Source organism: Arvicola amphibius, chromosome 11 (assembly GCF_903992535.2).
Source record: "Arvicola amphibius chromosome 11, mArvAmp1.2, whole genome shotgun sequence".
Lineage (NCBI taxonomy): Eukaryota > Metazoa > Chordata > Mammalia > Rodentia > Cricetidae > Arvicola > Arvicola amphibius.
The window spans coordinates 122,821,724-122,848,144 of NC_052057.2; the positions used below are offsets into that span (position 1 = coordinate 122,821,724).

General features: G+C 34.4%; 1 protein-coding gene across 1 annotated transcript in view; it reads left to right on the plus strand.

Annotated features, from left to right (window-relative positions):
* Positions 1–26,421, plus strand: part of Mmp16 (matrix metallopeptidase 16) — a 203,579-nt gene that overhangs the window by 118,207 nt on the left and 58,951 nt on the right. Inside the window, exon 4 of the mRNA XM_038348020.1 lies at positions 2,026–2,330. Within this exon, the coding sequence (XP_038203948.1) occupies positions 2,026–2,330 (305 nt within the window). The remainder of the gene's footprint in view (positions 1–2,025; positions 2,331–26,421) is intronic.

The window sequence follows — 26,421 nt, forward strand, 5'->3', positions numbered from 1 at the left end:
AACCCGCAAACAACCATCCATCCTGTCTCTACTGGCACCAGCTGACCTTAGTTCCACCATCTTTCATCAGGGGGTTTGCAAAAGTTCTTTAAAATCTTCCATTTCAGCATTTTCTCTGCCACTGTATATGTTCCTCATTGTGAATCAAGTCATTTATTCATGGCAGAAGACTAACACCAGGAGTCATTCCTAACACCCCATTTGTTCTTCCTCCACTCAAAGCAACAAATAAGATGTGAAGGGAGAAGGCATTTGATGAAAATATAGTATTAAAAAATTATGGAGCAAATTGATTTTAATGCTACATAAAACAGTTCTATCAATAGTCCATGCTAGAGATTTATTCTGATAATTACACATTCAACTCAGCTATGATAATAATTAATAAAATTGAAATTAAAATAAAAAATAACTCATCTGATACTAAACTATGCCAGCTATTTTTTTTTTTTTTTTTTGACTTTTGGAATCTCCTAGAAGATCTGCACTCAAGGCCTTTTACCACTTGTGGCTTCCTGGATCACTCCTTGCATCCCAACTTTGCTCTGCTTTTCTGTATAGAATAAATAATATTCATAGACATATTAAAATGTAAACAAGGCCTCGACTATGTATTATAAAGGAAAAGGAAGCTTATTTTTAGCTGTATGGGGTATACAGAATCCACAACAATGGACTCTCAGGGTATTTAGGAAAAAGCTCGTCAGAGCAGTTTCATCTCTCTCTCCCAGAAAAGTTTCCCTTTAAATTTATGCAAATTGTAACATTTTTGTGAGGTATGTATTAATACTCTTCTCCATGTATTGTCGGTGGGATTAAATAAGGTTTATTGAGTGTTTGTCACACTCACAGTGCCCAAATAAGGTCATTTATTATTATGGCATTTGTAATGATTATAAACAAGTTAGTTATATATAATCAGAATGTACCTTTTCTACTAGAAAAGTTTTTGATGTTGAGAAATAAATCTGAAAAAGAGAGATAAATTTTAGACCGTTATTAGCAATGGCATGCAGTTTAATGGCATATTTTGGCTACATCACTATTATTGTAGAGCTAGCTCTCCCAATCACCTCTGATGACTGTAGAGCAAGCTATATTCAGCTGAACATCCTAGCACTTTTTATATTAAAGATTTTACTTTAGGTAATCTTATGTGGAGAATATTACTGATTGAAAGGATTTGAAACCTTTGAACCCTGTAGTATTCATCTGTTAATTTTAAACTGTAGCTGCATTCTGTACCATAAAATTATATATACTAGTTTCATTTATGTTGTATTTGATAGAACTTATCAGGAAATTATATATATTATATATAATAAGTATATATATATATATGTATATATAAGTAGTGTTAAATGAATTAAAAATAGTAATTTGCTTCATCAACTTACATTAATGTTAGACCAGGGTGACGCGAATAATATCTAGATAAGATTTTCATTGACTCCTGGTTCCATTTAAATTCACAAAATTTGTAAATCTTTGTTGTAAGTAGCTATTTTAGTTACTTTTTTTTTTAACTGAAAAGGCTCACTTAAGCAGAACAGAATATCAGGTACCACAATAACTGGGCCTTTGTTTAAAAAGTTAAAACTTGCTTCGTCCTGAGTTTGTTTTCACAGATCTAAGAATAAAGATATTATTTGATTGGCTAATTACGGTAATATATATCTTCAATGATGGAAATAGAAAGAAAATTGGTATTTTTGTTTCAGCTCAAAGCTCCTGCACCTGTTTGATCACTTGGAAAACTGCTTGATATGTTATCCTACCCCCCACCTGCCATCCTACGCAGATCTTCCCCCTAACAGCCTTGGCACATGATGCCCCCTTGACGATAATGAAATAGCCTTGTGTAATGAACAATGTCTATAAAGTCACTAAAAGTGAATGAATTCTATCGCTCTATAATACAGTCATTTTTCATTGATAATTTTGAACTAAAGAGGTGAAAAAAATTACAGTAGTTTAAATTACACCCAAGAAGCCACACTGATCATTGTCTTTTCCAACTTTCAGTATAAAGAACGTAACTCCAAAAGTTGGAGACCCTGAGACCAGGAGAGCAATTCGCCGTGCCTTTGATGTGTGGCAGAATGTAACTCCATTAACATTTGAAGAAGTTCCCTACAGTGAACTAGAAAATGGCAAACGTGATGTGGATATAACCATCATTTTTGCATCTGGTTTTCATGGAGACAGTTCCCCCTTTGATGGGGAGGGAGGATTTTTGGCACATGCCTATTTCCCGGGACCAGGAATTGGAGGAGATACTCATTTTGATTCTGATGAGCCATGGACACTGGGAAATCCCAATCACGATGGTAAGTGCATCATTTCTTTCCAAGTATAATGATCTCTGTTTTAAGACGCTCAAATTTTTAATTTTTAAATTAAAATAATTTTTAATTGATAAAATTAAGGCAGAGAGACTATATATTACTTGCAAAAGTATAAAAGTAGTGTTTAAGGCTTTTTTAGATTGGGAAAATAATTGATCAAAAATCACTACTTTGTTTACTTATGTATGTGTTCTGTGAAGGAATAGGTATAAGTGTAAACACAAAATTGCATTGCTTTTGCAAATCATTACTTTTTAAAATAATTTATAGTTTATCCTTAAAGTCCTGAGATATTCATCATATACACATTATGTCATTTATCCATGTGAAATATACTCTAACATACATAGTATGCTACACTGTGTATTTTGTATTATCTTCAGTCCTAGTATCACAATTGCACTTCTTGCTTATAATCCTTTCTCCTTCTCTTTTATCTTTCATGTATTTAATTGGGTTATGACATGACAATGTAATTAATTATCTTAATACCATCTATATTGTCTCACAAGCAAACTTCTTGCAGTTTTCAAAAACATGTATGTCTGTTGCCTAATTGCCATCATTACATTCTGATGGCCAACAGCAGCGTAATAGTTAGAAAATCCAATCCAAGAATGAGTTCTCCTTGTACACAAATGTGCATTTTCAGACCAAAGAGTCCGATGATGCCTTAGTGTTCAAATTCTTGATTCTTATAATTCAACCCTGAATAATTTTCCCTCCTTGCTCTTTTAAATGGTACTCTACTACAATGTTTATTGCTTTGATGGCAACTAATCAGCTAATAAAACTCTTAATTCTCTTTGATGAGTTAATGTTAGTCATAGAATTAAGTTTTGTTAGTTCATGAGAACATTTAGTAGATGGATTTTGTTAATTACCTTGCTCCTTTTATGATACATAAAGGTTAGTAAAGTCATGAATAGTGTAAATTTGCTAGGGCTAAATTTAAAACTAATCATCAGTTTCAAAGGACAAATTAATCTCAATGTTTACCAAAATAAAATGTGATACTAACTCGAACTTTCAAGTTAGTAGTTCTATATTTTATACTATTAAATTAGTCTTACCTTATTAGTATGTTTTCTGAAGCTAATGAGAAAAAAATCATAGAATTTTTATGGAGGAATGGAAAGTCAAAGCTTTAGAGTCAAACATCTTTATATTTAAATGTTTAATTGATCATTATCTCAAATTTGTTTCAATTTGTATTGCGAAATTTATATTTTAGGCTCTTAACAGTGGAAGTCGAAATGTTCTCAATGTATACTGTGTGTAGAATATGTTTTACTCATTTATAACACTCCATTTCTAATACTGAAACATTGGCAGTCACAGTTGAATGCTACCAGTTGCATTCATTTAGTTTGTGTCCTCATAAATTTAAATTATGTAAATATTGCATAAAGATTATGTCTTTCCAGCTGTCTATATTTTCTCTTAAATTACTGAGATCCTCAATAAAAGTAGCACTTAGCTTTAGGTTTCTGCTCTACTAGGTAGCAGACAGAACATTTATAAATAAACAAGTTACTGACAAAAAAAACAAATGAGGATTTGATTATACAGGAAAGAAAAATGTTTACACTAATCTGACTGGGACCAGTACTATAAATGCTTATGTGTTTCATTTGATTTAAAAACGTTTTCCAAGGAATGTGTCAGTGGAAAAAAATCTCAAATATAGCATGACCTAATACTTGTAGCTAGGTCAAGACATGTTTGACCACATGTTTTCAAGAATACAATCTATTTTTCTTAATTTGTACTGTGGATTGTAACTCAAAGTATAATCATAACATTCTTGTGATGTAAAGCTCCAGCTGTAATCTTAAGTAATATAATTATTTGATATCTGTTCATAAATTTTGAGAAAAAGTATCTCTACCAGTCAATTAAGACTCTTGCTCTGGGAAGAATTTTAAAGGAAAAAATCTGCAAAATAACAGTGTTTCAGAATTGCTAGGAATTAAGGGCATGTTAATTGACATCTGAAAATATAATTCCATAACGATTTACTGCTTAATTAAAATTCAGAATCTTAAGCAGCAAGAGCTAGCAGCTAGATGGTGTCAGTCTGAAGTATTGATTGTTTCTTATAAGAGCAGCCTCCAACTTTGCTCATGGTATTGGTAGATGTGAAAAGCATTCAGTTTTACATCCTAGTTTCTAAAAGCCAACAAGGTTGTCTTTTGTAGCACAGATTAACAAAAGGCACAATTATGATATCCCTATTGATAAACTTTGTTTTTCCTTTAATCTGGTCCTGGACTGTCCTGGCTTGTTTACCTGGCTGGTTTTCTCCCTTTCATTCACAGCTCTTCAGCAGCTAGAAAACACTGCTGCTTGGTTTTGCAGCAAAAATATGCAAATGAAAGAGCCTCTTGATAACTGCCTTGCTCATTTTGCACAGCGTATTACCCCTCTAATGAAGGCAATTTGAATTCTGTCTACCTGAAAAGAGATAAAGACTGTCGCAGACTATCAGTAACTACAGATTGTTGTTGCCTACACTTTGACCAATTTGCTTATTGTCATGATGCCTTTTAAAGCTCAAGCTAATTATCACTAATGGAAATATAATATAATTTTATTAAAACATAAAAGGACATTTACATATGAATGCATCTTTAATAAAACATGCTGTCATTTTTAAATTTATATTGAGTTTTCATTCGTGAAAAAGTTGAGTATGGACATAGTAATTCTAAACAGAAAATATTTAGCTAGGCAATATTTTTAAAAGCATTTATTGCCTTGGTGTAAGTGAGAATATTTAACTCTAGCAGAATGTTAAAATCTATTTTGAGTAGTAACAACTTATTCTTTTCTAAGATATGATATAATAATAAATGTTTAGGTAAAATTGTCCACCTTAAAAAAAAGCATCATACCAATTGCTTTTGTATAAGCAGGTGTCTAGCACAGTAAGATTTCAAATCAGTCACCTATGAGAGAGAAAAAATAACCATGCCTATAAAATGTTATATAAGTATATTCAGAAAATTATCCTGAAACAGGAAGAATTTCATTATGATCTATGTTATAATACTGTTAACAAGAAAGTACATTTCAAGGGTCATGTATGAAATACTTGTCTGACGTTAAGAAACCCTGAGATGATATCCATCACTGTGTGTGTATGTGTGTAGGAGTGTGTGTTGCAGTAACAGATTATTGTTTCTAAGTTCACTGTCTAGTGTAAAGAGACATGCATAAGGTAATCAGCACTATCTAACAAATAGGAAGTGGAAATGATATAATTATTTCAATGAAAACCAAACGTTTTAAATGTACAGTTATTAAATATGAAATGAGTAACTTTACCTTTAGACCTTAACTTTCATGAGTTTACCTTCTCTTATGAGAATACCTATGTGGGTGTCTCCATATTGATCTTCATATTGACCGCAGAGAGTCATTGAAAAATGGTATAATGTTTCTTGCCAGAGGCAAACCAGAACATTAAATCTTCTTGTGCTGCACCAGTCTTTCTGTTCACCCTGCAGCTACTGCTGCTACATAGGGTTTCTCAGGAGACTGCATGTTTTTCCATGCTGGTTTTTGATGAAGAAAAGTGTAAGGTGACAAGAGAGTACTTTTGAAGATGTTTATCACTCAGTCCACAGTCTGAGTGATTATTATTTATTATTATTTATGTTGTCTGTCCTTAGGTTTTTGTTTATTAGAAAAAAGAATTGCTTGATTATATGCTAAATGACCTAAATGAATCCTAACACAGGAGTACTTACTGAACTTACTGAGATGCAAAATCCTTAAAATAACTTAGTGCCACATACATTTTAAACATGTTTTTAGTAGAACGTGAAGAGTCTATCCTTAAAGTAATTTCATCATATTCATCATATTCAAGAAGGACATTATATCTTTATTTACTAGAGTGGCTTCTTCATTCCTAGAACATTACTCATTTTATTATGTTTACTTCATTTTAATAGATCAATACAAAGTTAAATAAATGTTTGTTGTAGGAAGGCTGCTTGTTTGTTCCTAGCTTCCCAGAACAAAAATAATCTATCAGACAGAAACTGTATTAATTACAACACTGCTCGGCCTATTAGCTTATGCATATTTCTAGCTCACTCTTATCTCTCACTATGTAGCCCAAGCTCATTTTGACTTCACTGATGAAACCAAGTTGGCTTTGAAATTGTTGTCATCCTGTCTCAGCCTCCAAATTGATAGAATTATAGGTGTGTGTGCCACCACACTTACTATTGGAACGTTTTGAAGTGTAGTATAAATTAATTTCCCAGTTTGTTTAATATATTATTATTAACAAGTTGCCATTTTCTATAATTAATTATTTGTGCAAAGAATGCTGTTTGATGCTATTTCTTTACAACAGAATCATAGAATTGTTAGGCTAATTAATGTGGACATTTTAATATTCACATTATTCAATATTTAATATTCACATGTTGCTAGAGAAGGTATAATAAATAGGCAACCAGTTTGTACTTCACCACTATGTATGAGTATGAAATTCATTGATCTTGATATTACTGACTGTGAGTTTTAGCAAGATAAGAAGTCATCATATTCACAGTACTGCTGAATGCCAAGGACTGTGAGATTCCGTGACAAATGCTGTCACCGAGGTACTGTGATGAGATTCATGCTTCTTTGGTGTGGGGATTGTTATTACCCCAATGTGGCTGCAGAGCAAAGTATTTTCAGCATTCAAAACTAGTCAGCTGAATATTAAAATAAGTTTTTATATTTTTCACCTTGAGCAACCTGATTATATAAAAATATATTTTTTTCTAGTTTATCGTGTGTTACTGTGAAAGGCATATAATTTGTGTGTAAAATTGGTGTACATAGTTGTTTTTTAATATCAGCTGTATTCTGCCTTTGTTTCTTTTGGGAAATTATGCTGAATTATTTTAGTAGGTGGAAAGAAATCATCAAAAATATATGAATGTGAATTGTGAATCTCCATTTTCCCATGGAATCATTTGTAAGCGGGGAGAAAGCATACTATTGTCTTTGACAAGGAAGGGTCTGGAGGATGCTTCGCTGTCCCTAGGCTCTAAGGAATCTCCTTTTCCACTCTCTGTGAAACTCTGTTGTCAGTCATTAGTTCTTCAGAGTTGTGTCATTAATGATTTTTTAAAAAGTTGGGAGGAGCTAGTAGCCAGGTTTAATTCATGTATTCATTTACTTTGGTGACTTTTCACGTGGCATATCATCCTGCACATTTAAAGTTCTCAGTTTTTCCCTATTATAGTATACAGAAAAAAATCCTAAATTTCTTTAACTAAAGAGCCTGGTGTAACAGAATGGGTTTCATTTTTTATATATAGATGGTTTTAAATACAGTCAGAACATGGGTACTTACTCCCACAATAATCATGGCATGGTTTCACCAATGAGTAAATCTTACCAGGGCAGTCATTACTGTAGGCCAAAGGGTACACGTCTGGGTAAATATCAATGATTTATCTCCTCCAGTAGCATGCCTAGCATCTTCCAGTACTATAAAGGCTATTGAGAAGACAGTACGAGTTTAATATCTTTATGTTTAATGACTCTAGTATATTCTATCTCCGTCCTTTGGGTCTTACTCCTAAGTCCTTGAGGATAAACAATAGTGCTTGCAATAGCTTCTGATGTTTTGGAACTCTATGGGTCCTCAGTGGCCAATACTGTAAAACATTTGGGTTTGTGGTTCTTGGATAGCCTTATTTCACACACACACACACACACACACACACACACACACACACACACACACACACACACAAATACACTGGAGCTTATACTGTATGAGGTTTCTATCTGACTTCTTTGAAGGTCTTTCATATTATTTATCATTTTCCCATATGCTTTTCTCTACTACTTCCTCTTTGGTTATCTTTTCATCTATTGCTCTGACTTAAATTATTTCTATAATAATAATTTATAAAAGCCTTCATTTGTTTTAGTTTTTCTTTTGAGCTCCAAATCCAGATTCCACTTTACTGCCCCCATGGGGTTCTCAGAGTATAATTTAAAAAGAAAACTTATTGTGTTCCTGTACTTGACAGTTGTCATCTTTTCTGTGTTTTAATCTATCAGTATCCATCTCATTGTTTAGAGCAGAAACTGGCTCTTGACCAAAGCCATTTATGTGCATTTGGCATATTTTCATAGTATTAATTTTTTTAACACTTTTCACAATTAATTGGTCGTATAGCTTCCCCCCTCTGTCTTTGCTAGTTTGTACATTTGTCACCCATGGCTTTCTGCCATCAGTCTCAGTATTTCTTAAATTGGTATGTTTATTAGGCTGTCTCTGGTCAACCTGCTACTAATTTCAAATGACGAGACTCAGTCCCCCTACAAAGTCATGAGAAATGGTTTGTTTCCTCACCTGAGACCTCACTGATTCATTTAAGTCTTTATCTTAGGAGGTGCCATTGTTTCATAAGAGAACTGTAGACTGATCCTGGAGCTTAACTGACTGAGGCCATTGTGCCGCTTTATGGTGATGGGGTTGGCATCTCTGTTTTAGCTCTTCGTGCTTTTTTTCCTGTTTATCACTGTGCTGTGTCAGACTGAGCTCATTGATAATCAGGGCTGTGTGTTGAATCTGATTCTCAATAGACTTTTGTTTGATGAATAAATGCATGTAGTGGAATTCAGTTGATTGAAATGCACTTTGATTAGAAACTTGTAAGGGACAATAAAGATTAATAAAAGAACATTAAAAGGACTCAAAGGAAGAGAGACTTGTGTAAAGAATCCGTGAAATCATGGTGAGAAAAGCTGTGCACTCATTGTTGAAAAGGAAAACCTTTATTTCTTTTTATGATAGAAAAGCTTATTTGGGGAAAATTCTATTCATACCATCATCCAGATATGAGCAGACTAAATATTAACACATAATAAAGCTGTCAATATTAATATTTCATGACAAGTCATCAGAATAAGACATTATCAGCATTAAATCTAGATGTCTACTGCGTGGGGGACAAAAGCATTTAGAGGATGACATATTTAGCTAGGAAACTTGGTAGAATGAAAAGAAAGGTGAGTGCCAAGAATATTTTTATGATATATATTACTTCAGAAATAGTAATATTGTCTCTGGAAAGGGCAATGTCTGAGTAATTATTAGAATTTGTTAAGAATGCACTTAAGAAGATGTAGAGGAGATGATTGAACAGTTTGTTTAGATTGTTAGAGTCTTCGATAGTTTGCTGTCTTCTATGGGTGTTTTGATTTCAAAACACCTTTTAAAGATTCAATGCTGTAATCCACACGAGAGAGAGAGAGAGAGAGAGAGAGAGAGAGAGACAGAGAGAGAGACAGAGAGAGAGACAGAGAGAGAGACAGAGAGAGAGAAGAGAAAGCATGTATTATCTGTCATTCTGAGTCTGTATTAATGAACTCAGAATAGTTGTTTCCAGCTCCAGCTCCTTACCTGTGGAATTCATAAATTCTGTTCCTTTACAGCTCATAGCACTGGATTGTACATATGGACTATGTTTTCATTCTTCATTTGTCACATTATCAACACTTTTAATTCCCTGACTATTGTAAATAGAACAACAGTGAACATGAATGCCAAATATCTCCAAAGTAGAATATATAGTCCTTTGGGAATATGATTGGTATTGCTGGATTGTATGATATATCTGCTTCTCAGATTGGGGAGAACTTCAGTGATAATTTGCATAAAGGCTTCACCAGTTTTCACTCCCACTAGCAGTGAATAACTGTTCCATTTTTCCCCTATCCTTGCCAGCATTATTTTTAGAACTACTTCAAAATTTATTTAATTCTAAGAACCATTTAAAAAGTGGATATTCAGCTCTTATACTTCCCCTTATATTGAACTGAGGAATAGCCCAATTTTTGTAGCCATGCAAGTAAAATGTCAATATTTTTCCTTTCAATATTTTATTAATACAATAAAATTAGAAATTGCATCTTTCGTAACCTCCCAAACAAGACATAGCTAACCTCATCAAATTTCTTGTCAATTTGATTACCTGGGAGATTTTATTTGATATGAGGTATGTTTATTTTTTTGTAATTGTTACCCTTACGTAATGAAATTTAAGTAAAATTTAGAACATTATTTGTGTCCCCAGTGATTCTACCTTAGAGGAAATTAAATTTTCATATACAAGTGGTTGTCAATTGTAGATAGCGCCTATGTTAGAGACAGTGGTACCTGTCCACTTCTTTCAGCTTTAAGGACCAATATGGTGAAGACCCTTACAGACACTATGCATGCTGCCCCGATCTCTGTAAGTTCATATATACCTTGATCTTGTTGATTTAGAGGACCTTGCATTTTTTGTCTCCTCCATACATTCTGGCTCTACAGTTTTTGTGCCCCCTCTACTGTGGAGTTTTTGAGTCTGAGAGGAGGGATTTGATGGAGACATTCCATTTAGGGTGGAGTGTTCTGAAGTCTTACAGTCTCTGTATAATGTCTACCTATGGGTCTCTGTATCTTTTCCCATTTGCTGCAGGAGGAGGCTCCTATGATTATGACTAAGCAAGGTACTGATATATGAGTATAAATATATGTCACTAGGCATTTTATTGATTGTATATAATATAACATATATTTGATTATATATAATATAACATTTATTTTATATATGATCACATATATTTGCATATATATTATGTATTTCAGAAATGTAGGTTATGGTTTTCCCCTGAGGCCCTAGGCTCTCTTGTATCTGGTTCCTGGTCATCCCTAGTTCCTCTTTCTACCTTCTCTGTGAGAAAAGAGACAGGCAAGGTCCATGCAGATTCCCATGGTGCCAGACAAAGATAATTGGTTTTCTGTGTCTCTGCACTGCTCTCAGGAAAGCAACTCTGAGAAAAAATATTTTATTTCAGAATGGAGCAAATCAGATGCTCCCTAACTTTTCTCTATGTTATGTTGAAAAGTTTCAGATTCTAAACATTATTATTTTCTTCTAGAACAAAATTTATTAAATTTAACAGCAAGATAGCTCAGTAAGAGTCTTTCTTCTGTGTGCAAAGGCAATGAAGATTCTCTAGAATTACAGGGAATCAGCTTAGATAATTATTGATTATTGTAGAACATGTTAAAAATCAAAGCACTGAAGGACAGAGGAAACACTGATTTCAAAGAAAGTGCAGTAGCATTTCAATTCTTCCTTTGTCCCTTATTAACATGAGTTTTTGTTACTTATTTAATATCTTTGTATTTGTTTCTTTTTCTTTTAAATTATTTTAAATTGAAATAAATGTATATTGTATTACCCCTCCGCTTTCCTCCCTTCATCCCCAATCAGCTTTTCTTAAGATTCTTCCCATGTCTTTCTGACCTCATGTTAATTGCCTCTCTTTTTGATATATACATACATGCACATATGTATATATTCATATATGTGTATGCACAAGTAACTATATATGTAGAGATAGATAGACAGACAGATAGATTATAGATAGATAGATGATAGACAGATTATAGGTAGATAGGTGATAGATAATAGATAGATAGATGATAGGTAGATAGATAGGTGATAGATGATAGATAGATGATAGATAGATAGATAGATAGATAGATAGATAGATAGATAGATAGATCTTACTGAAACTATTTTGGTTCTTGGGTGTATATGGTTTCAAGAAAAAGACTGAATTGAACATAATTATTAAGCATAATTGTTCTCTAGTAGTACTTAAAACACACACATAGGAGGGAAATTGTAGTTGGTACTGGAAAGTTAGCCATCTTCCCTAAGGCTAATGTATCATCTTTCTTATAGATGAAATTTTGAGAGAGCAGCAGCTTTGAATTGTAAGTGCAATTAGTGTGGACATCTAGCGTCTTCATAAAACAAAGAAACTTCTCCATTAATACTCCACTCGATATTATTGATACTCAATTAACCATCCTCAAAGATTGCCACCAGTGATCAAACCTTAGTCATGGCACACTATGATAATTTCCCCTGCCTCACTCTACTCAGGATAACATTGTTCCTCTCTAAAGAAAAGAAAAGAGGCAATAGTAAATCACTCCCCAAATAAGACCACAAATGACAATTTCCAATTTAGGCAATCTTTCTCTAATCAATCACTGTGGAAGGAGTCATATGTCATGTTCAAGGGTGCCTAGGCAACATATGAGATGAATGAGCCAGGTGAGAGCTTCTCCAGGAATGCGGCTCATCAGAATCTTGATTGGGGTTTAATGTACTACTCAAATATTTTGATAACACTGCCCAATGGATATCACTAAAATATCCATAGATTATTAATGTAAGCAGCACATTTTAAGCTTCCCTCACATTCCTAATCCTTGAAATTATGAAATAATGGCATTTCAGTTAAACTGATTTCCTATTTAGAAATAAGTCCATTACCATTGTATTTTTTCCAAAATATGAATGAAAACTTATACCTAAAATATTTCCCACCTTCTCAAGCACAAAAACTCAATTTCATCACAAAGAAAATCTGTTATTTTCCACATAAAAAATCAGTTTGTATGATTTAGTGACACACACAGAGACAGACACACGCCCTATTTCTCTGCAGCTGAGGTAAGCAGCATTTTGCTATCAAGTTAACGAAGGAAACAGAACAGGGAAAGGACAGAAGGAGTATTTTAAAATATTCAAGGGTGTTTCAGAGGGAAATTCTCCCTCTGAGAAATACAGATGTCTCAAAAGCACCAGCATATCGTTACATAATGATTAGATGTAGTTTACCTTTTCTTCTTTAAAAGGGACTGGGAAATGTTTGATCACACAACAGATACTAAAACATATCTATAGACCTACAGAGCTACATGCATAATAGTATTACTATATTATGGTGTAAACATGAAAAAACAGACAAAAATTATTATTTTGTTTGAGAAGAACTGTTGAGAAGTAAGTTACATGTTCAGAGATACTAGAAGGTGGTTTGGAGAACAGAATTTGGACTAGACTATGGGTAATTTTAGTGGCTTTTTAAAACTCATAAGAAACACTCTGAAGGTTTTGTATAAACAACTATGTTAATGAATAAGCTGCTTTGTCAGCTGTCCCTCCAAAATGGGCTGATTACAGATATGGTCTGCAATCAGACAGTTACCCAGAGACACTTGTCCACTAACCTGGTTGCATTCTTGGTAGGGATGCTGTAGAACACACACTTTTGCTCTGTGTTATGAAAACTCATGGAAACCAATGATCCAGGAGCGAGTAGTAAAGAAAGTGCTATAATATATAGCATCAACAAATTTTCCTTTTTCATGTGGTTACATTTATGCTTTCAAGTTGAGTTTATATGACAGACTTTACCCTACTTTCTGTGTTGTGTGTACTATTTATGGTAAATTGAGTCATGTACAAAGGAAAATCTGTGTTTTCAAAGACACCAGGGTAGGCAAAAACATCTCTATATATTATTTTCAGCTTGAGTTATTTGCTGTAAACTTTTATTCCTTTGAGTATTGTACATGGGTAAACAGAGCTACATGAAGAGATTTTGTGAGAATTCATTTCTGCGGCATAGGGAGAAACCTATGCATGCTAATATTTATTCCTTTTATTCCAAATGAGAAAACTGCTTCCCAACATTAGGTTTCTTGTAATTAAGGGATTGGTAAGGTGAAGAGAAATCATTAGATCCTGTTGTCCGTGACTTTTGTGTTTTAGTCAGTATTTCTCATACGGTTTTCATCTATTAGGTTGGAGGAGAAAATGTCCAAGTTTATAGTAAAGTTATTATATTAGAGATATATTTTAATAAAATCTGTGAAAATCATGAAACAGATGCTTCATTCATTATTTAAAATCACATGAACATCACATGAGAATTGACAAAATATAGATATACATATATCTATACACACACACACACATAGACATTTAAACTATACTTTCCTTCCAAGTCATGAATCCTAGAAAGTAAACATTATTCAGAACATTTGAAATTCTTAACTGTTCTGCCAACAGAATATTTTGCCAAATCCCAAGCTACAATTTTGGCTTTTCATGTTTGTTTATTTAGGAACGAGCAAGGTATTTTGTTATTTTATTCAGAGTCTTAGGTACATAATATGTTGTATAAATCACAACTTAAAGTTTAAATACATGTATTATTTTATAAAAAAACTTTCATTTCCATTTTTATCCTGCTGTTTCAGTTTCAATGTTCTAAAGAAAGATAAGGAAGGCACTTAGTGACACCACATCCTATTCCAAGATCCAGAAATAGTCTGCAAAATTTTCTCAGTGAATACAAGGTCTACCATAAAACTTATGGTTTTATTCATATGTTCCACTTATATATTTAAAGTCTATCACTTTACTAAAATACTTTTGATGAACTGATCCATCTGACCCCCATTAACCCTAACTAGACAAATTATCCAATTTGTGATCTTGAATTCTACATTTTTTATTCATACATGAACAATAATTTGTTGATCAAACTTTCATGTTTCATCTTTGGAACACAAATTTTAGCTTAAATCATTATTCTATAAAAAGAATTGTACAATGGCAAACTCTTGCCACAAAGGTCTTGAGCTATTGATTATCCTATCTAGGTAATCATTATATAGACTAATCCAGTAAAATATGTTGAATTTTGTCTGTAGTTAAAAATAGTATGATGGAAAGATGCACAAGAAAACATAAAAACAAAAATATTATATGTGTATGTGAGAGAGAGAAAAATTGGGAGATAGAATTATAGAAGGAAGCCCACTTTGAAAATGTATAATTACACTAAACTGTTCTCTCAAAATTGTTTTGTATTTCATGTAAACATTTGGTCTATACAGAGTAACTTTTTGAAAAGAAAACCAGCAGACATAGGTAATGAGAAAACACTTGTACTTTAGAACAAAAAAAAATCAAGTATGAAAAGACTCCTCAAAATTAATACTGAAACCCTACATTTAAAAAAAATGAAATATCTACCTTCTCATTTTCTTTTGAGAAACTCTTCAGCTTGAGGAAAAGACTCACCATCAAGAGGTTGGGACAAGGCACAATGAAGCCAGGATGTTCTCTATTATGCACTTGTTGGATATCTGTGTTACTGTTTGCTTAATGCCTCTCTATAAAAACACTTGAGCATAGGGCATTGTTTTTTTCTTAAGTAATGAAATTTCCATCCCTGAGCATTAAGTCTATGATATGTGATGGTGTTGAACTAGATAAGTCAGTATGTGGGAAACAATAATATGTTAATTCTCCTTTGTTACACTCTTCACACTGAAGTTTATATACTCTTTTGTGAGGGAATAAGTATCTCAGGAACTCGCCATTTTGACCCAAGCTTCCTTGAATTTTACTTTTTCTATATTAAACAGAAGCATACCAGAAAGTTTCCAGAGTGTAGGTGAGAACACAGGAGCCACACTATCCTATCTCTGTGGGCATCTTTCTTTTACATATGAGAATTATTTTCCTCATGATGTATGGTCATAGATCAATCAATATTCTTAGGTGATCTGTTTCTGCTGATTAACATTTCATAATGGGATTTCCACTCTTTCAGAGAAGAGGAAAGGTAGTCATTCCATATCCTCACATGTCACAAAGGTGAGGCTCTTGTCTTTGAGAAAGACATTAAGTGGGAAGAAAATGAGGAAAAGCTTACATGCCAAAGGATTTGTTGTAGTAGAATGTTATCAACCAACCATGCATGGGCACTGTGTCCTTAGTTCTCCTTAGCTGTGATTATCTCCATGAGGCATGGACAAGATAGAGTCCATTAATGTTCCCCTATAGATTATGAGGAGCGACTACAAGTTCCACTCTTCCCTAAGAACATGTAATTGGATCACAGTTTGTGGGGTGGAAGACCTTTTCTCTATATGGTGTCCATTCTTTTCTTTTCTTTCTTTCTTTCTTTTTTTTTTTTCTTTCGAGACAGAGTTTCTCTGTGGCTTTGGAGCCTGTCCTGGAACTAGCTCTTGTAGACCAGGCTGGCCTCAAACTCACAGAGATCCATCTGCCTCTGCCTCCCCAGTGCTGGGATTAAAGGCGTGCGCTACCACCGCCCGGCTGTCCATTCGTTTCTAAACAACACTTAAACCATGCTCTTGTGAGTAACCCTAATTAGACATAGCGAGAGTAATTGTTTTGTTGTTTGTCTGACGTCTGTCCTCAGTTTTTCAGTGCCCTCTTTGTTGTCAAAGTCATTACTGGCTCTCTACAAAAAGTTGAAAGAGCAGGGCTAGACCAAGACTTTTGTCAAATTTCTCATGTTCTAAAGTTTCTAATTTTTTAATTATTTGAAGTAAATCCTCCCAGAAAAAAAAGAAAATTTACATTATACCATTGGAAACAAATTTATCTATAAAGGTAACAAAAACTAAGGAGGCAAAGAAGTAAGACAATCTTGGTATTAAGTCATATATAAACCATACAGATCTATCTCAGTTGGATTTTCACGACAGGAGTTTCTTTACTGTCAGATCAAAAAATCCTCTTCAGTGTAAAATAAAGCAAGTTGTGAGTTCTTGCACTCTCAAGTTGAGGTAACAGTTATTTTGTGAACATAAGCATTATTTTGCCAGAGACTCTTCTAATATTCAGGCAGTCCCAATCTCCAACTTTAGGAAGGTTTTGCAGGGCAAGCTGTAGGAGGTAAGTATTTTTTTCATGCATGTACATAACACTTCCTCTTTCCTATGCGACTTGATCAGCACAGGACAGCTTTAGTGTATATCAGACCTATATCACTGAAATTACAATAATCCTTTCTTTTGTGTGAAAAGCTCATGGGTCAAGAAAGATGTACTTAATATAACAAAGTATATGTGCGAACTTATTTTCTATCTATAGATATAAGCAAGTGAGTGAAACATCTTATAACCTTCTTTCTGTCATTTTCTTATCTCTAGCCATAATTCAGCTAAGCATAAATTGGTGCAGAAATGCTAGTTTCAGATACTATGTGAAAATAATGTGATATGTTCATATTTTCTTTTTTTTGAGACAGGGTTTCTCTGTAGCTTTGGAGCCTCTCCTGGAATTAGCTCTTGTAGACCAGGCTGTCCTCAAACTCATAAAGATCTGTCTTTCCCACCTGAGTGCCAGGATGAAAGTGTGCGCCACCGCTGCCTGACTGAAATGTCCGTTTCTTAAATGGGCAGAATTTTCCAATTGTCACTATATTGTAATTCTATAATTCTTCAAACTACTTTCAAAAATCAAGTATGTTTATTTTTGAAAAGTCACTGAAATATCTAAGTGACATTTTGCAGTTGTTGGCAATAACAAGTGTAAAATGAGGCCAATCTACATGAAGTTTGGTCAATAAGGAGTTGGAGTTATCAGTAAGTCATTTTAAATGTGAAAGTTTTTTAAATGCTTTCATTATTCTGTCACTTAATTATTTTTGCTTTTATTTTTCCCTTCTTCATTTCAGTCCTTATTACCTAAGAATTTTGACTTAACTGAGACAAAATTTGATCTTCGAGAATCTTATACATGTATGCAACACATTTTGATACCATTCAGTCCCTATATGTGCTTGGGTATGGAACCACCCAGTGTAGCATAGGAAACTTCCTAGAGACCACATCTTTGATGAAAACTGACTCTCTCTTTTTTTAGAAGCTGTGAGTTTCTGATGCCTTCCTTTTCCTTTAGCTGCATAAGCTCTCTAAGCATACTCTTATACTGAGGTTAAATTACTATGCAGTATTACCATTTGACTCTCATATATTTTCTCAATATTTACTATAATCTGAGAAATAGTGCTAAAATTTCTTTTTTACCTCAAAAGCTAAATATTTTGCCTGAAGAGAGTCTCAGAGATTCAGATCAATGGTTGCTTTCCAAAGGTTCAATTCTTTGTTACCATATAACGGCTCACAACCATCTAACACTGCAGCCCTTGAGGATCCAGTGCCCTCATATGACGTCTGTGGGCACTGCACACATGTGCTGCATAGACACACTTCCAGGTAAAACACTTATGCCTGTAAATGGAGACTGCTTTTTCATTTCCCAACCACCCAGACCCGAATAATCACACAAAAACTTTATTAACTATAACACTGTTTGGCCAGTGGCTCAGGAATATTTCTAGCTAGGCTCTTACATCTTAAATTAACTCATATTTTATTAGTCTATGTATTTCCATATGGCTGTGGCATTACCTCATTGTTCTCTATGTCTTGTTCCTTCAGTGGCCGATTGGTGTCTGATTGACTCCATCTACTCTCTATATCTATCGCTTGTTCAGATTTCCTGCCTGGCTTAGATTTCCTGCTAAGCCACTGGCCAAAGCAGCTTCTTTATGAACCAATGGTAATACAATATATTCATAGCATACAGAGGGGAATCCCACATCACACACCCATAAAATAATGTATGCTTTAAAAAGTTACACTTTTTGATTATCAAGATAGCTAATCAGTAAAGTTGTTTGTTGCCAGGTTTGATAAAATGGGTTTAATCCTGAGATTTATGGGAATGAATGAGAGAACTGACTACTCTAACCATTGAATATGCATTGTAGCACTTGTGTGTACTTGTACACACACACACACACACACACACACACACACACACAATAAATGTAACAAAAAGAAGTTAAAGAACTGTATGCCTGATTTGTCACTAGACCAAGTAAGGGACAAATAACTCTAATCATAGGATGCAAATGTGTTTAAGTGTTGTGTGAGAATTTCCACAGAGTCTGTTTCTCTGAGAGTCTAATGTGCTCAGAAGAAGTTCATACTCATTGGACTAATCTCTCAGTTCCTTCACTAAGACTAAAAGTTCTCAGCTAGGCATGAGAGTAAGTGCCTGTAATCCTAACATTCAGAAAGCAGAGGCAGAAAGTTTAATGAAAGTCTGAGGCCAGTCTCCTTAACAAATGACTTCAAAGACAATTGAACTATATAGAAAGGTCCTAGATAGATAGATAGATAGATAGATAGATAGATAGATAGATAGATGATAGATAGATAGATAGATAGATAGAATGATAGATAGATAGAATGATAGATTGATAGATAGATAGATGATAGATAGATAGATGATAGATAGATAGATAGATAGATAGATAGATGATAGATAGATAGATAGATAGATAGATAGATAGATAGATAGAATGATAGGCAGATAGATAGATAGATAGATAGATAGATGATAGATAGATAGAATGATAGATAGATAATAGATAGATAGATAGATGATAGATAGATAGATTAGATAGATAGATAGATAGATAGATAGATGATAGATAGATAGAATGATAGATAGATAATAGATAGATAGATAGATGATAGATAGATAGATGATAGATAGATAGATAGATAGATAGATAGATAGATGATAGATAGATAGATAGATAGATAGATGATAGAATGATAGGCAGATAGATAGATAGATAGATAGATAGATAGATAGATAGATAGATAGAAAAACTAAGGGGAGAACAAAAATCCTATCATGCTCTTTGGCATCTATGACATGTATTTTCTGGCATACATTATAAAAATCATTCATGTATTATGATAAGTTGCTTATTAATAGTTTGCTAATATAAATATTTTCTTGTGTATGCTAGGCCATTTAGTAGCTTTTAAACCATGTTATTTTGTGGTTGCTGTTTTGGAAGTTATAGCGCACATTAGCAGGATTGCTAATCAAATAATACTTTGTATTATTCAAGTAATGATATATAAAATAATGCAAATCAGTTCCTGAGAAGTAGCTTTTGTGAGTTATTATATGATCATGGTTGTCTGCATAGCCATGAATATTGATTTTCTTTGTACTAGCCACAGAGAGGTAAGTAAGCCTTTATGATGGTCCTTGCCAATCAGACTAGGATGCCCTGGGGAAGGACAAGAACAAATAACCTGCCCATGAATGAATAAGATGGCACATTTAACTGAGAATGTTCCTAGAAGCTTAACTAAACTCAGCTGTAGAGGAAAAACACAACCTGTGTTTATTTCAATACTGTGTTCCAATTAACTATATCTTTCTTCTTTTCTATCAAGATTTTTCTGAACTAAGACAATACAGAGCTAATTGACTACAAATTTTATAGCCATACTGTAGCCTAAATGAATAATTAACATATTTTAGCCTTCATTATCCAAATGTTTTCATAAGCTTTCCACTAAAGAAACCCAATTTAGACCTTAGTTGCTCTAGTTATATTGATTTACTTTACAGTGTTTATTTAAGTTATTACTTTCAGTTTTATTATTTGTATAGGTTTTTAAAACTTTTTATTCATTTTTGAAAGAAGATTTATTAGGTGGTGATTTGTTTACCTAGCATTTTAATACTAATTGTTTGATTTTGCCTAATTAGTACATACTTGTAGCAGGTTTTGAAACAAATTTCATTCAGATAGCGCCTATGTTTTCAGGAAATGTTCTGAAATATTTTTTAAGTGAAAACCCATACACTTACCCCTTTATTCCTGTTAATGCAAAATGGGTACCATTACTATAGAAAAAAAAATCTCACTGCAGCCAGACTTGTAGACTTAATGAAAAGAGAAAATAACATGCCCTTCTACCCTTCTATTTTTACCTTTCCCTCCCGTCCTCCTAGTCCTCTTCCTCCTCCTCATCCTCCTGCTTGTCCTCCTCTTTTTCTTCCTTCATGAAATAAATAACCTCTCTCATATTTCTCCATTACCACAATATTCTGCATCACTAAAGGCCCTGAATTAACCAAGTAGAGAACTCTGCACTGAAACCATGAGCCAAATCAAATCCTGCTTCTGTTACATGATTCTGTCATGTGTTATGTCAAAGGAGTGCAAACTTCACTAACAGAATGCACATGATGAAGTTGTAGCTCCCAATGTCCAAGCTGTATCTAGAAACCCGGGAAAGATATATATATATATATATATATATATATATATATATATATGTGTGTGTGTGTGTGTGTGTGTGTGTGTGTGTGTGTGTGTGTGTGTATGTGTATATGTGTATATATACATATATATATATCTTCTAATTAATTTTCAAACTGTCTAGTTTCTAGGCTTTTGTCATAGTAGAGTAGGCAGTCTGAAACACATTAAATTTGAATAAAATTTAGCTTTAATTAAATAAAAAAAACAAATACTATTACTACAGACTTTTAAAGGGAGATATTACATGCCAGAAGTATCCTCTGAGTAGGTGGCATGACAGACTGGCTCTTTTCTTTTTGTAGGATCTGGGGAAAAACGTGAAATACATATTTCCAACACACCAAACCCATGATCGTGATGCATGTTTGCATGGGAAATTCATGTTTCTATTGCTTGATGTAATTTTTGTAACTAACAATCTACTAAAACCTCAGCTTCTTTATTTTAAATTCTTAGTAATAAGCTATACTGTGTTGGCAAATAGGTGAGAAAATACAAATGGAGTGTTTGGAACTCTACTGTGAACAAATAATTATTAACTTTAATTTCACTGAAGAAAGTAGCTGTGAATGTAGTCACTCAGAACTAAGAAACACATTCTGTCATACCCGTACTCTAAGCACTGAAAAATGTTCTATTAATCAAAATGCAGTGATGAGCTTTTACATTTCTGTTCAGTATCTTAAATGTAATTCAGCATTTTAAACTTAAATATTTTAAAAAATTAATCTATTCATGTTCATTAGTCATTTAATTCACAGGTAAATATTAAAACATCAGGAACTATCAAAGTTTTATAATAAAGTTGTTAAATTATTTACAAACATGGGAGAAACAGAGAAGCAGATCAGGAGAACTGAGTTGGGTATTTAGAAAAGGCTTCACAAAGAAAATAACTGGAATTTGCTTTTAAAGATAAATAACCACAAATGGACAAATAAGATATATAAAATAGTTTTAAAAGAAGTTCGAAGTTTCAGTATATTTTATAAAAATATGCAAAAACATGCCAAATTTATGAAACTCAGGTACCAGAGATATTATGTTTATTAAACTGCACATAGGTTACCAAAACACAAAAGTATAAGCTAGGAAATGAGAAATTTAAACCTCAGGTTCTTTCTTACAATTGAAGAGAACGCAGCATCAAGTTATGGAATAAAACAGAAAAAGAGATCCAATGATGCAGGTACTATAATTTAATAAAGCTTATAGATGTGTTTCCATGAATTTGTATGTATGAAGTTCTTTATAATCATTCACTTATATTCAGGACATGTCATTGGTGGAAGCAACTTCTAAAAATGCATGAAGTTTTACAATAACTTAGAATAAAATATAGACATGACAGGAAAATTACAAACAATGCATTATCCCTCATAATACTCAGTTTAGCATTCCATATGGTGTTGGAATACACAAAAGGAAAGGGATTAGAGACACAATTGAAAGACACACACAAAACTCAAAATCTCGCAAGAGCAGCAAGTGCTATTTCTGCACTGAGAACAGAAAGGCTGATTTCTCCTTTGTTGCCTGCTTGTTGATACCATCAGGCATATTACAATCGAAAAGCCTAAATAACGTGAGAGAATGGGACACTGTCGAAGCAGTTATTATTTTCAGCGTTAGCAAAGAGGTCTGGTGCATTCTGATTACCCCAACCTCATTATGTGCCAACAACTTTTGTTCCTCGCAGAACTCAAATCACAGGGTAGTACCGTATTTAACAACTTACCCCTTTAGATGATTGTGAAGCTGCCAGCGGTGTTTAATTACATTATAGCCAATCATCAGCAGAATGGTAATGACTGGGGAGACTTGGCCAATGTTTCTGATTAAAGCATCATGCTTGTAGAGCAGGTCAGAAGTTCATATCCTAATTCTGTTAAGTTTCTTCTAAAACCTTATTTCCTCATTCTGCGAGGAATTTCTCTAGCTCTATCCCTAAAAATCAAGCTGGCAGAAAACCTGAATAATTTCATGACCTATTCCTGAAATCACTTCATTTTGGCCATTATGACCTATTTGCTGTTCAGTGTAGTTATTTTATTTTATTATTTTATTCCTTTTACAAGCTAAGAAAAAAGTGACCAGGAGACTCTTTCCCTGAGAGATCTGAAGTGTTTTTTATAATTTAGCTAGGCCAGCAGCCAACAGCTTAGTGGATGGCTGAAAGCAGTTTTCATCTGCCCAAGTACAGGACGGTTGGGTCCCACATGTTTACTTAGGCACCAGGCTCCTGGTATTTCTTTTTCTACTGATACACAAGGTGAAAACCACTGAAGATTGAATATTTTTTTTTTCCTTTTAGAGGAAAAAAAGGCAAGACAGTTATTGGGACTTCTGCCTAAGAGGCTGTGTCTGTCTTGCCACAGGAAAACACAGAGACTCCAAGGCCACATGGACCTCACTGTCCTATTCCTGAACTCACATTTAACCAGCCGTTTGCTGTAAACGTTATTGTCATCTTCTGGGATTTCTGCTCGCGGATTTGCTGCCTTGATTTTCGCCACGCTTGTGTTTATTTTATCTTCATTTACTTAAAAGTTACGCCCATGGGGAGAGTTTTCTTTGACTTTCAGCCCACTAATAGAGCATTCAAGCCAAAATTCCTCTATTTTGCCTTGGTTGGGTATACTTGGAAGCTGGTCTACCACAGGCCAGAAACACTTAATGTTATTTGGAGGAACAAATTTGTTGTTTTCAGATTTTGTTATTTTTTAATTATAAAGGTGTTTGCAGTTGGAGTTAGATATTTCTGTCTAAAAATTATGTTTTTTTTTTCTTCAATGCCTTTTTCTTGCCCGGAAATAATTATTGATGGCATAATTCTTCAGAATCTCTCAAAATTGCGTACCTGCAAACACACTTCCATACCACTTCAGGAATGACTCTCTGTTTTTCTTTCTGCTTCTCTAACTATAATCCCCCCTGAAGGTATGTTTCAATACGTTCCCACTATACATGACTTCCGTTTTAAAACCTCATTTCTTTCCTAACCTTGCAGACATTTTCCTCTCATTCCTTGTTCTCCGTAATCTTTGTGACTCCTATAAAGAAATGAAACCTGTCCTTCATAACATATAGTTGTCTTTTCTTCCGTGTCTCCTATATGTTAACTGGAAACATAAACTTTTACTGCTATTCACTGAGAAAAAGGAAGTAGTAGGTATTATTGTTCTACTCTCTTTAGCTTCCTCTGAGCAATGCTTTCTTATCATTTTCCCGTAGAGTTATGGTTACCTTCTAGTACTTTGCAGCATATCTAGAGGAGCATTTCAAACCACAGTCAGGTGAAATTTATATTCCTATTTTTGATACTACATTTCAAATTAGTTTTCTACTGCCAGATATGTTCTGTTCTTTCAAACTCACTGACATATTAAATATCTGCTTTGGGGGGCAGCCAATGCCTTCAGAATTATCAAAACTCAGGTAAGTCATACTCAATATCAGTCCTTACTCAAAATATGCAGAAAATATGTGAGCGGACAGTAAAATATATATATATATATATATATATATATATATATATATATATATATATATAACCATCATAGAGTGCATGGAGCATTACATTGGGGCTATGGGACTGTGAAGGAAACAGCAGACCATAAGGCTCTCTGACCTGAGAGCAAAACTTCATAGAAAAGGAAATTTTAGTCTGTGATAGAGAGCAATTCTAAAGAAATGAAGATCCAACACCTTATAGGAGAAAGGACATTGCAGAAAGGAGATAGTTTAACAAAGACCCTAAAGACAGAACTGTTAGAAAAATCTTAAAAAGAGCCTCTCCGCCAACACAAAATAACTCCAATTAAACCAGATTAAGCAAATCAAAAATGCCCACATTTAATAAATTCCACGCTCTTGAGTTGCCAGGAGTGTGGCAGGAGGAAGACAGAGGGAGAGCACGTGCAAAACCGGAACTACGGGTTCCTTTTCCTAGCATGAGCCTAAATAGCCTATGGGCGTGGTCCTGACCCCTCCTGCAGAGGGGTAAAGTCTTGGCAGGCTTCCGGGAGGTAGAGTCTGGCCCAAGGCAACTTCCAAGGGAAGAGGGCCTAAAATGGAGCTTTCTGCTCAATTGGCACCCCAAGGATGGATGTTAGGGACTGGGGTGACACGTCCAATCATCCCAGAGTCCTTGGATATAGGAGCATCAGCTCAAGGCTGGCTAGTTCCTGTGGGCATGAGGCAACATGGGAGAGGGGAAGCTGGGAGTTGGGCTCATGCTCAGTGAGAGGTGTGGCTGGAGGAGCATCCAGTTTGCTGTCATCCAGGAGTCCCCAGGCAGCTGCTTTCTGAGGGAGATGAGAAGGCAGGTGGCTAGGAGAAAAAAATATTGTTATTATTGCTCTATGAAATGGGGCTAGCCATGGGCTGGGACACAATAGCAGATAAACCAGATTTTAGTTGGCAGGTATCCTTGATCTAGGAGACTTGACACCAATGGTGAAGTCCCAGCAGCTGTTGCAGGTGTTTGGTGTTGCCTGGAGTGTGTTTTGTGAGTTGGTCTTGGCCCAAGCAGCAGGAGTGACTTGTAAAGTATGCTTGAAAATGGCTGGGGTTAGCAAAAGGCTCTGGAGACTGTTAGTTTTTATACACCTGAAACCTGTTAATCTTGAACTATGAAGCCTGTTAAAGAGGCATACCTGTCTGAATTTTAGCAGGACACTTCACAAATAAAGTAATGAGCTACCAGTACCTTTAAATGCCATTAGACAGATCTGGGAGGAATAAATGCACACACAAAAAAAAAGATACAGCGATACAGCTTTTTTTTTAACTACTCAGGCAATCCTAAGTCTACATTATTTAGACTTCCCAAAGTAGAGTGATCAGTAAAATTTTTTTCTTTGTTATATGCTCCTCGCCTGATATTGTTTACTTCTTATAATTTTATATGATCTATTCCCGTTGTATATAGTTGTATTTGGTTTCTGAATCTGCCTTATTTAGACAAAAGGGGGAGATGTTGGGGCAGCTGGCCCAAAACCTGCGTTTAGGGGCGTGGCTGCCCCAGGGGAGTAGGATACCCTTAAAAAAGATTGGGGCGCCGGAACGAACCCTGTTTGCTATCCCCCGCGTTACCTTCTGCTCTGCTGGACCCTTGGTTCTGTAAGTTCCATCAAATGACTTGTGTGCCAATATTCTTGATTTTATCTCCAAGAATACGGGATTTATTGGTAGACAATGGGGAAATGAT